General features: G+C 40.2%; 1 protein-coding gene across 2 annotated transcripts in view; it reads left to right on the top strand.

The window, feature by feature from the left end:
* The window catches only part of LOC106525204 (uncharacterized), an 8,507-nt gene extending 2,322 nt beyond the window's left edge, over positions 1-6,185 (top strand). For both annotated transcript variants that reach the window (XM_014019357.1, XM_014019358.1), the window contains 2 exons: positions 498-682; positions 4,844-6,185. In XM_014019357.1, the coding sequence (XP_013874811.1) occupies positions 498-682; positions 4,844-5,725 (1,067 nt within the window). In that variant the 3' untranslated portion in view covers positions 5,726-6,185. The remainder of the gene's footprint in view (positions 1-497; positions 683-4,843) is intronic.
* The last annotated feature ends 6,973 nt before the right edge of the window (positions 6,186-13,158 follow it).

The following is a 13,158-nucleotide window of genomic DNA, read 5'->3' as shown; positions in this document are numbered from 1 at the left end:
TATCTGAGGCAGGAAACATAGCCTTATATGGTGTTTTTGGGGTGGTAATTATGCTAATCTCCTCTTGCGTGCACGAGCATCTGGATACGAACAGGTGTAATTTACGCAGCTCATTTACGCACTTTTCCTGAGGATAGAAGAGTTTGTTGAATCTGACGTGACGTGTTCGTACAAACCCTTCATACGAACAAAAGTAAGAGAAATTTAGGATAAGAATACGAACATGTTCTTGCATGAGGCCCAATGTTCCAACATTTTTACATTTGAACAGCTGGACCATCTTCAGGTTGTTTACCAACATAAGCATGCATCATACCTGTTTCAGCTTCGCTCCGCGGGCTCATAGTTCATAGAATTCATCTAGTTTTACCTTTTGAAGCTCTTATCTTTAACTAAAAGTTAACATGAGACTTGGAAGAGGTGGATGCTGGTCTTGAGTCTTGGTTGAGGCCGGTGGTAAATGGTGATGTCATGGTTTTCCTCCTTGTGTTTTTCAGCTTCCTGTCCAAATCTAATGATGAGTAGGCGCGAGAACGGCGACGCGAGGCCGGCCCCTGTGGCCCTCACCCCCCAGCTACGTCCCAGGGTCCACCGGCCCCTGTGCGTGTCCGTGTCCTCCGACAGCAGCGGGAGGTTCAAAGCTCTGGAGACGCAGGAATGGAAGAACAACCTCAAAGCTCAGGTAGATTAAAACACGTCAGTGGTTTTTTTAAGGGGACTCAACAAAATAAGTTGTTCATGTTAAAAAATGTTTTGTTGAGTAAAGGTTTTTGTGGTTGAACTAGATTTAGTTTTGTGAACCTCTTTCAACACATCATCTCTGAAGACTTTAGTTTGACATTCCTGCAGAGTATTTTGAATATGCTTTTAGAGATAGTTATTCCAAATACACGTTTGTTAAATGTTTTAAAAAATAAATAAATAATTATTGCATTTAGCTAATTATTTCAAGATATGTCCAAAGATAACTGTGTTGTAAAAACTGAGTGTGTTTTATTTCGAAAACTATTTACTACAACTATTTTCATATTTGATTGTTGGAAAACCACATTTATTTTATAAATTGCCAATCATTTCTTTGTGACAATGCAGTCAATCAACATTTAACTTATTTCTGCAGTACAGTCATCTGTAAACTGCACAATAGAAACAGCAAGTCCTATACTGACTTATTAACAGTTACAAGTTCTCAAAGCTTTTGTCAGATAATTTGTTATTTTTTAAAGGGGACCAATTATGGTTTCTTGAACAATATAGGATACATGTGTAGGCTAAACAATACATGTTCATTAGATTTATTGCACAAAATCATTTTCTGATGATGAGATTTCACCTGGTCAGTTCTGCCTGTTCTGAGCTCCCTTCAGAACGAGCTGTTTATGCAAAGAAGCTGCTGTTGGCAGCGCCCTCCCAACACACTGTTTATGTTAGCACTTCAGATACGTGAACATGGCTACTAGCAGATGCAAAATGGTACAAGAATAGTAGATGGGCTGCATGCAGCGTGGCCACCCCAGGTCAGGGCTTGATAGGGACAGACCGGTGTCCGGGCGGGCTCATCCATCGCTGTTTCCTGAGGCCAGCGATGTGGAAGGGAAACGACGAACAGAAGGGCTGCAGCCTGGAGGCTGCCAATACGGGAGTCCAGTTGTTTTATTTATTTATTTTAATTTTCCATGTCCTGGATGACTGATAATCCACAGAAAGATACGGTAGAAACATCAAGCTGTAACTGATCACATCAACTCTAAAGTTACTCGAGCGATACTTTAGTTTAACCAGGGTTCCTGCAGATCCTTAAAATGTCTTCAAAGGCCTTGAATTCATCAATCCAAAAATAAGGCCTTAATTAGCCTTAAAATGTCTTAAATCAATTTTTCAGAAGTCTTAAAAATGTTAACACATTGTAAATAGAATAGTGCTGGGCGGTATACCGTTTTGTACCGAATACCGGTTTTTATTTTTGTTATGATACGAATTTTTTGAATACCGGACATTCCAGTTTAAATAGCGGAATGTTTTGTCGCGGCCGCCAGTGAACTTTTGTTTCCCGGGGGACATTTTTCCTTGCTGCACCGCTATGTGCGTTAGCATGCTAATGTTTGGAGCAGCTAGTTGCAGCAGCGGGTGGTGATTCCGCTGCTTTATATTGATGACGTTTAAAAAAACACCCCGTTTTCGCCATCGCTGAATGTAGTAAACACCTCTTCAGTGACGTGCACAGTTAGATTTAACGCGTTTAGTTAATATGGAGACGTTATGCTGATGGAGACTTAACGTGCTTCTATTGTGAAAAGCCTGCAGGAAGTAGTTCGTAGTGGAGTTAGAATTGACTGGTGTGCAAGGTGAGTCATGCTGATAAGCTTTAATAAATAACATAAAACAATAAACCCGATCATAATCTTTTCTTAACCCTCCTCCTTCACGACTGGACCAAAATGCATGACTACTGTCTCCAACCACCAGTCAGAGAAGAACAGACACAGAGGAGGGAAACAGAGACACAGACAGAGGTACAGTAAAAGAAAAATTTCAATAAGCAGGGTTTGTACATTTTATTATCAGCTGAGCTGTGATGAAAAGAAAAATACTGTCAAATACCGTGAAACCAGTGAAAATGTTGAAAATACCCTGATATAAAATTTTGATCACATCGCCCAGCTCTAAAATAGAATGACTGTAATTCATCTCAAATATTAAAATAATTGGTAAAAATTACATTTTTAAACGTTCACATGCAGACATTCCCCTTTGACATCACTTACTGTGATTTCACATGCAAATATCTCAATTGTTCATCTGAGCAATGTGACATTTGTTTCATAATACGTTAATAATGTTGTCTTTACAAAAATGCATTCACTTTTCATACAAAAACGTTGATGTCACAGGCACTTTAAGGTTTCATCTACAGAAAATTAAGGTTAAGACCCCACTGTGGGTTCTAAAACTCCAAATTTTGGGTTGTTAGAGGATTTCCTGAAATTAAATTAAGTTTAAAACTGACTAAGAATGTGTTTGCTATACTTGGATATGGATAAAAACAATTGGTTTATTAGGACTATTTGAATTCTTCAACCAAAAATACTGTGATTCATGAGTTTCTGCCAGTTTTTATTTTTATTTGTCATTTGTTTTATTATGAAATTGGTCTTAAATTTTATTTCACTTGGCATTAAAGTCTTAAAAAGTCTTAAATTTAACTTGTTTTAAACTGTAGGAACCCTGTTAAATACAACACTTCGTTCCAAATTTAAAATCCTATCAGAGGCAGGTTCAGGTATCAGCACTGAACTAAACAATCATGTCAAATAATTACTTAATCAACTCTGACTGTATGACAACTTCAGAATTGACATGCTAACAAGTAGCATCCATAGGCTACTTCTGTAAACACCGTGCCAAAGGTGACGTCACGTTTTTTCTGCGCATGCAGGTAGCATCAGCGCTGTGTTGCTAGCAGCCCCTCCCCTTCAGGTTGAGTATGACAGCACGGGAAGCAGGCTGCAAGAGAGGAAGTGAGAGCGTCTTTATTTTAAACAACGCAGCGTTCCACGAGTCCGCACTTGTCATGTCACTATTCCGGTACCATTACTGTTGATGCTGGAGCTTATCGATCCGGTGCTGAAAAAATATCGGGTTTCGGTACCATCCTTACTCATCAGCAGATGTCAGATGGGAATTCTCACGAAACCTCTCAAGATCAAATGTGAGTTCAGAGTGAATAAACATGGCCGACGTGGAAGAAGCGATGGTGATAGTTTGTGGACTGTTTTTAGCAGAGAAAACGTCCACCGGACTTTCTGATGCTTCATGGTGGTTGTTTTGTTTTCTGTATTTTAGATTACCCTCTTTGTTTCCGTCATCTCTCTTTCTGATTGGCTACATGTCACATTTAACAGGCTGCAGCTTGTTTGTCCTCGGGGGAACACCTGTACCAGGGCTATACAACTAATCTGCTCTGGGGGCCACAGTTACTGCAGGTCAACAGCTGAGGGGCCGAACATCCAGCAATTAAAGTTATTATGTAAATAAACTAAGTATTACAAAGATCTGTTACCTTTGAAATAGTTTATTTTGCTGCATTTAATCATGAATACAACATACAGAACCCTATGTAATAAAAGTAGTGATAAGAAAACAAAAATAACTCGTTATGACTCATATTTAATACAAATAATATTTTGACATCTCTGACTTGCCAAATTTTTAAACCAATTTTATTTTCACTTTCATAATTTTATCTTCAACTGTTTGTAATTTTAACTGTCTTAGATGTTCATAGAAAAGGTTTTACCAGCTTCTATCCAAGATTCTGATGTTTCTGTAGATATCAAACATGTCTATGTTTAACTAAAAGAACTCTTAGTAATTAAAATAGAAAACCGAGGGTTTGGACTTAATAAACCAATTGGCGGGCCGAACTTTGGTCACTCACGGGCCGCCAGTTGTGTAGCCCTGTCCTATACACTGGGATATTGGGTCAAGACAATCAAACATGTTGAATATCCCTGATTAGAGGTCAGAGCTGTCATGATAATCAGGACATCCTTAAGATTGTTGGAAGGACAAAATCAGGGCAAAAATTTGCACAATCTTACCTTGTGAACCATAAGAGTCGTCTCAAGGGGGAGTACCAACATTGTTTCACAACTGTAACACTCACAAAGCAGGCGCTTTTAATCAGCAACTGATGCTAATTAGCTTTAGACTGTTTAATGGTTGTTCAGGTAATATAACCACAGGCTTTTTGAGTCTGCTGTAGGAGCTGGTAGACGTGTGCAGGGCTGTATCATTTGTATGAGAATGTGTAGATCCATGTCAGCTGTATGTTCCCCTGCAGATGGAGCAGGCTCACAGTGGGGGAGCTGCCAGCAGCACGGGGTCCCTGGAGCGAGCATCCCTGTTCTGTGTCTCAGCCTCCACCACAAACTGCAACTCCAGTCTGCCCAGCCCTGTGGAGATCCTTAACAAGAGCAAAATGTCCAGCCGCTTCTCGCTCTTCTCTCCACCTTGGAACAGCAGCTCAGAGTCGGACTCGACACCTCCATCCCGCTCGGGCTCCAAGAAACTGCGGAACTACAGTAGGAGAGCCGTCACCAGGCCAGCAGGAGCCAGGGCCCCCGACACACCAGAGCCCAAAGCCATAGGCCTGGAACAGTTCCAGTACTCTGATCCTGTCATTTCCAAAGTGACGGATTACATCTATGTGGGTAACCTGAACGCTGCGTACAATGGGCGTGCTCTGTGCCGCAACAACATTGACAGCATCATCGACATGAGCAGTGTGCCCGGAGAAACTGGCCACTGCCTCAGTCTCATACCCTGCACCTGCTCACGTGGTGCCCGGCACAGCTGGTCCCGGCTTAAGGTGGACATTGGGGACACGCCGGACAACATGGGTGAAAGCCCGATGCTCAAGGACTGCTGCTTTGAGGACATCAACGAGTGCATTAACGCCTCCACGGAGAAGAGGAAGCGTGTTCTCGTTCATTGCCGGGATGGGTTTTCTCTAGCACCAACGTGCATCATCCAGTACCTGATGGTGAAGCAAAACATGAGGCTGATCAGTGCTTATGAACTGCTGAGGGCCAAGTACCCTGTCAACATCAAAGAGTGCCACCAGAACGTTCTGGTGAGCCTGGAGAGAGCCCTGCGGCCGGGTGGCGATGTCGATCCCAAGTGCTTCAAACAGGCGATCTCACGCAAAGTGGCTTGGAACTGACTCAGTGCCACCAACCTTTTCTTTCTTTTCCAAAAGACAAACCAAAGGCAGCTGTACTTCTCTCTGTACACTGGGCCTCTGGAGTTGATTTGTTCTCCTTTTTGGTTGAGTGGCTGTAGGACTTTAGTGTAATTTTTTGTTGTAGTTGATACCGTTTGTTTTGCAGATCTGTGAATGTGATTAGGCTGTAAGTTTCCTTCTCATCCTCTGTAATGTAAAGCACCATCTCACTTGGCTGAGACCATTGGAGACTAGTTAGTGCAGTGGTTCTTAACCTGGGTTCGATTGAACCCTAGGGGTTCGATGAGCTGGTCTCAGGTGGAGCCTCTGCCGCGGAGGAGTAAAATCGTGATAACACGCCCCACTTGGCCATCACTTGCTGCAGAGGATCACGTGAGATTGCTTGGCCAATCAGTGCTGGCCCCAGAAAAGTATTTTGTGGATTCAAAACGACAAAAAAACAAATTAACTTTAAAATAAAAAAAAGTTATTAAAATGTTAAATTCTTCAAAAAAAAAACCTAATTTATTTTGTATTGGTAAAATAGTAAAATAAGATTTTTTTGGGTGCTGAAATTTTTTTGGGGCCAAAATATTTTTGGGGGCCTGGAATTTTTTATGGGGGCAAATTATTTTTGGGGGGCCAGAATAAAGTCATACTGTAATTTGTTGTGAGTTCATGCACTGTGTTGGTTTTGTTCTTTGAGCAAGGTGATGTTCATGCACGGCTCATTTTATACACCAGTAAAAAAAACATATCTTGAATTTGGAAAAAAAATAATCATATTTTATTTATCACTAAAAAGGGTTCAGTGAATGCGCATACGAAACCGGTGGGTTCGGTGCCTCAAAAAAGGTTAAGAACCACTGAGTTAGTGAGTAGTTCTCCTAAGGGGGTAGGGCTGGGCGATATCGCAAAAAAAAATGATCACGATTAATTTTTTCATATCGTTCGATCTCGATTAATATCATGATTCTTTTGTTAACCTAAAAAGTGACTGAAAAATAATTTAACAAATCCATATAGCTACAGAAAAAATGGCTGTTTTTTCACTTTCACTAATATAACAAATAGCTGTGGTTCAGTAGAATATTAAATTATTTTTGCAAGGTATTTAAAGATATTTACCAAGAAAAAAAATGTTTATGTGTAAATCATAGAATCTCACATTAAGTTACCCTTTTGTAGAATTAAAGGTTTAGAATTGAATTTCACATTAAATGTCATAAAAAAAACATAAACCTTACAAACAGCAACAATTTGTGCACACTTACCAACTGGATAGGATCTAAGCTCATTACTTTTGTTAAGGAGGGACCCCGAGGGACACCCCCCCCCCCCAGTTCTTTATCAAACAACGGACAACGCTGTTTCATTTTTTCTGAAATAATATCTGATACTGCACACGACAAAATGTTGGATAAACTCCCAGCTTCTGAGTGTTCGTGAGTTTGCTTTGTGTCTCAGCTGCTGTTTGTGATGAGACTCGGTCTTCACGTCACGTCCAGCCCATCGTGTGTCGATAAAAGTTACAGAAAAGTTCTTCTCCAGATAAATGAAGAACCGCTGGGACATTGTTCTGTCCTAAACGTTACCCTAAACCGCTTCATAGTTTTGGAGGACATTTTTGTTTTAGTAAACCGTGCATCGTGGCTCACCTTTCTTTTTGCCCTCCCTCTCCCACTGTGTCGGGAGAGGAGCTCAGAGCTCACTCTGTGTGCCTGTTAGCAGGTAACAGCAGGTACAGGAAGCGACAGTGGCCAAAACGCTTCAGAAACTCACCCAAATAAGCGAACTCTGTGAGATTCTGCGTTTTATACTGGATTACTTTGGTTAATCCTGTTATTTTGTCTGCGTTTCATTAGTAAATTATAAACGGAAGTGGAGCAGAAGAAGGTGGATTCTGATTGGCTGATGTCGTGCACATTTCCGCCATGTTTGATCGAGTAATAGGATCACCGTGATCAACCTGAATTTTTTTCTCGATCAATAATCGCAATCAAATAATCGCCCAGCCCTATGAGGGGGGTCTCCAAAGTGACTTGAAGCTTTGTCCAAGCTTCTCGAGTTCTTTTGGTCCAGAGGCTCCACGTCCAAACGTTTAACATCTCTGTGGAGTCCTTTACCATGAGTGGTTTATTTTTAACCAATCCGACTAAAATAAAAGCTGAGTTACTTGAAGAAACCCAACATCAGGAGGATTCCTCACAGATTAATTTTGATCTCATTCCCATTGCGTGAGGGTGACCACAACTATTTTATGAAGCCAGAGGAAGCCAGACCCATAAAGAACTTGCGCTGGCTATGATAGAGAAGGTGGGCAGTGATTTTACATCGTCAGTAGCTGTTGTTGTGTTTTCAGAACTCCCACGCCCGGTCTATTTTTAATTTCTTTACCTACGTAAATTTTGTAACTGGGGAGTGGTCTGGTTTAAAGTGTCAACGCCTTGCTCCAAAATCCTACCTGACCTTGTTGATGACTTTACATTTCACACACTCTTATCTCAAGTTTAATAAATTCAGAGTGACTCCAGTTTATTAAACTCAGGGTTTATGGATAAAATCAGTTTGTTAAATCTTGTTTCTGGTGGTTATGGCTAGTAGGGGTCTCTGCAGTACATAGGGGGAGTTTCTTGGCTGTGTGGGTGGAGTTCTTGGGTGTGGGCGGAGTTAGTCCTAACCGTGATTGGTTGTATTGACTTGTGGGTTAAAAGAAGTGAAGTTAAAAGATGAAGTTATGGTATTAGTTAAATTATTGTGAACATGTAAATATAATTTATTGACTGTCTCTTTATAGTTTAAAACAGAATTAAAATTAATGTGAGCATGTAAACATAATGTATTAACTTCAGATTTAGTGCAACCAGCACTTTCCTGTCTCAAGTTATGACTAATATTAATACTCATATTCAAATTTAGCCATCTTTTTCTAGGTGGGTTAGGGCTGTTTTGACTGAGACAAATTGTTACACGTTCCTCCATATGTATGGTGTTCAAATTTGGTGCGACTGGAGTTAAGACAAAATTCGTATTTATTTTAAAGTTTTAAGTGCTTTCTGGCCTTTTGAACCAAGCCCCCCCCCCCCCCTCCCCAGCTGCTCAGGGTTCATCAGACTCCACCCAACAGTCAATCCAACCAATCCTGTCTTTGACAAACTACTCCCCCAGAAGTTAAACAAGATGGGTACAAAGTAGGAATGCGCGATATAAACGATATACGGTAGAAACGATATAAATTTGTCCTATGATAGAGATCTGTAGTCTACCGGCCAACCGCGCAATTCTTTTTGATGATGTAACCAGCTGGAGTCAAAACAGGAAGCAGGAAGCGGGAAGCAGCGTGGCTGAGAGCGTAAATGAGGATGGGAAAAATAAACACCCGAACCGGACTTGGTTCGTGTGTGCGAAAATGAACGCCGAACTGTTCACATATTTACGTCACGGGTCATCCTCCGGTCGGATGTCGACCGAGCACACTGCCTGCTGCGGGAGGACAGAGCGCCGCAGCACATGGTGACGGAGCGAGGCGACCGTCAGTGCAGGTGAATTAGTGCTCCAGGACTCAAAAAAGCTCACTGAGTCTGGATCTCGTTCCTCCTGCGGTCATAGCGCGACGTTCCAAACCGCGACTATAAAACTCAGCCTTTACTGTTTCCTTGTACAGCGGAGAAGCACTGTGGGAAAAAGTGACAGTTAGACTTTCATTCAAAAAAAAAAAAGTAAAGCATAAACGGGATGATTGTCACCCCACCTTAAACACAGATTAAACAGGTGGAGTGCAGAAAAAATAATCTGCAAAGTGTGTGTGATATTTGATTTAACCAGGTAGATCTCCCTTAAATTTAGATTTTTATGGGAGACTTTAAAGTGTCCCTTAAAAAATGAGATTTTAAGGTCTAAATTTTTTTACCTATACATATTTATTCCACTCAATTAATGTGTGATTTATTTATTTTCTATTATAAGTTTTATATCATGATATATATCGTTACCGCCACCCATCATAATGTATATCGTGATATGAATTTTTTTTGCCATACCGCATATTCCTAGTACAAAGCAGCCAAGTTGGGTCGAGGTGCACAACCTTGAATAAAGTTTTGTAAGATGGATACTTGAAAATAGAAGTTGATAATCAAAAGCTGTCTTCATGACTCGATGGTCGATCTGAGGATTCTGTAGCTGCAAATAAAACAGATTTTCTTTCAAAGCTTTTCTGAGTCTGAAGAAATTTATAGTTATTAGAGGTTAGTACTGATGTCAAAAGCACAACACTATATTTTAGGTTTTTATTTTTTATAATGTTGATAATGTTTAATCTATTATGTTTTGATTGAAATAGGTTCAGTTACATGTCCGAATTATATAACAACACATAATCAACCGTTATGAGAACATTAGATGAGAATTTTGTCTGAATGCCTGTGATTCAGCCGTAGGTCAGTAGGGGGCGAACGCAGGCATTGAAGACCCTGAATAAATTGATGAACTTCCTGGTTTTTCGCCAGTGTGGTTTCCTGTCAGCTCCGGTGACATTAAACCTCACTCAGTTCCAGAATTCTGGTGTTGTATGGTTTGATTCCTTCTACAAATCATCTTATTTAATAATGGTGAGTTTAATATTGACTTCAGTCTATTGAATACGAATTTTTCTTACAAGTCGATAACTTGTCTCCAATGATCACAGCCCAGTGAAATACTGGTTTTAGGAATGCAATAGCCTAAAATGTAGTGTATACAGCTTCTTGATATCTCATTATCATAGTGGATGTGTGGTTTCAATTATATTCAATTCCTTTTGTTTATTTTATTGTTTTTATTTTGTTTACATCAGGGACAGTTCTTAATGGGGATCTCAGGAGATTTTTTTAGTTCACATTGGTGCGGTGTGAGAACTTGTAATACTTTTACTTACTGAGCCCACACACCTTGGGCAAAGTGTTGAACTATGTAAAATGTTTCTCCCTCAAGTTGTACAGCAAGCTTCCTTTGACTTTATCGTGAACTTGTGGGATTTCTGTTAAAAGTGGGATTTTTTTCCCCCTAACATAGTTACACTTAGTTGTTTTATGCTCTGTAATAGACTGTACAGATTATCAGGGGGACATTTCACTGTCTTTGTTTTCTTTAAAAAACTTAAAACTGGTACTTCTAGTACAGAAATGGTTCAGTGAGGTCCTCAGATGGTCCTGGGAGAGCATGGAGAACACAATAACCTTTTACACATCTACTGATTCAGTTTTTCTTTGACCAATGTTTAATTTTTAGAAATCAGGGCAGCCAATGGCCAAAATACAGCACCAATATTTTTGTTTTACCAAAATATAACAATTCCTTCATTTAGGTAACCAAAAATGTAACAATCCTTTGAAGAATCTGTACATTTATATAACTAGATTAAAATCTCTCACATGTATTTTTCCCATGATTTAAGACAAAAGTAATGAAAAATAATGTAGTTTAACCTAGATAATAAGAAAATTCCTGATTACCAGCATGGTCTACAACAAATGACCTGACTTCACTTGTTTTTTTTTTTAATTTTTTATCTGCAGCTAAAGAAGATGATTGTTGTTGAAAATGTGTTGAACAAAGACTTGACTTTGTCCTGCTCCCTGTTCATTGTTGGATCATTCTCTACATGAATTTATTCCACATTAAAAAGATGCAATACAAAAAAAAAGTTTTTCATTCCAGTTTTTTTGAGGGCCCCTCCCTGCAGTGGACAGTAACCAAACAGTACTTCACCAAAGTCCAACACCTCAAGTCCAGGGTTAAACCTCTATCCAACCTAATGTTGTGCCATGTCTGAGAATAATATCTACATATGTTGTAGTAACCTTATGCTATATGCGTGTACTCTATTTAATATTAAAGATGTGATGATCGCGAACAATCCAAATATTTTGAACATCTTAAAATGTTGGACTTTACTTGTATAGCACCTTCCTACCCAACCAGGACACTCAATGTGCTTCACACTAACACACATCTGTGTGCTCATTTACCCATTCACACAGCACTCTAACGTACAATCAGCTATGGAAACTAATCAGTGCCATTCACATTCATACACTGGTGGGACACACATCAGAGGCATTAAAGTGTCTTGCACAAGGACACAACAACCGAGACAGCTGGACGTGGGATCGAACCGGTGACCTTCCGGTTCCAGGACGACTCCCCTAACCACTCTGCCACAGCCACCCCATGATTTCTTACAATGAATGATAGGAGCCGAGTAGTGGGCAGTAAAGAGCCATTTTAGTTTTATGTTTTTATTCCTTTTATAAACTTTTTTTTCATCCTGAAAACATAGAGACAACCACTTTGCCTTTTCACTGAAAACCGGCAGAGAGGTGGAGTACAGCAGCTCGGTGGAAAGGGGGAGGGGTTTCTGCTTGACAAAACACATGGCTCCAACCACATAACACGATGATGTCATCACGTACAGCCTACATAACTCGTTCAAAATCAAACGGCTCTTTTGAACAGTTCTATAAAACAAACAATTCCTCAAGATCTGGATCCCTTCAAAGAAACATTTATCCCATCACTATTAAATGTGCAGCAAACTGACCGACACCAATCATGGTTGTATAAATTTAACACTGTCACTGCATGGGCTCTATAGAGTGTAAGTATCTTTAGAGAGCTCATTAGGTTTGGTGAATTTGAAAGCCAACACAATACTGGCTTGTAGCCTAAATAGAGCTCTCCACACATCACGTCTGAAATCATGGACTAGTTTTTCGACGTGGAATTGTTTCTCAGCTGTTAGGAAAGTAGCAGACTCACTCAGAAAAGATCAAACTAATTCAAGCATAACAGAGGCTAAAACCCACTACCCATCATTAAAGTCCTCAGTGCTATTATTGCTGTTATTGGACAATAACAATCAGAATACAGTGCCTATAAACAGTATACAGTATTTGCATTTGGGCCACCCAAGTGTTAAAAAAAATCACAGAAACACCTGAGCACATGAAGGCTGATGACATCAGATCAGGGAATGGCACAATCAGGAGTGTGTATTCTAGATGGAGGGATGTGATTCAGACAATATCTATAATGATTCATCTGCAATGATGAAGAGGATGGTGGATGTGTTGGAGTCACCACAATGACAAGAAGCAGCTCCACAAGAAGACTCATCTGGACAGGAAGGACCTTCCTGGCTTAAAAACACAAGCTGGTATGCACCCATGTTTACATCATACTCAGTTCTTTAGAGCTCACAACTGAATCTTGGTTCTGTTGGCCCAGCCAGCAGGGTTCTGGGCCAGGTGGGTGTCCATCATCCATCTCAAACAGATGTTGTTTCACGCTCAAAAATCATATTGGGCCTCATGCAAGAACCGTTCGTACGCACAGATTTGTTCTTAAATTGTGCGTACGAGTGATTTAGGAGAATTTGTGGCATTCACCAATGT

The sequence above is a fragment of the Austrofundulus limnaeus genome, unplaced genomic scaffold (assembly GCF_001266775.1).
Source record: "Austrofundulus limnaeus strain Quisiro unplaced genomic scaffold, Austrofundulus_limnaeus-1.0 Scaffold217, whole genome shotgun sequence".
In the NCBI taxonomy this organism is placed as follows: Eukaryota; Metazoa; Chordata; class Actinopteri; order Cyprinodontiformes; family Rivulidae; genus Austrofundulus; species Austrofundulus limnaeus.
The sequence above is the reverse complement of the archived record's forward strand: the minus strand, read 5'-3'. Positions and strand labels throughout refer to the sequence as shown.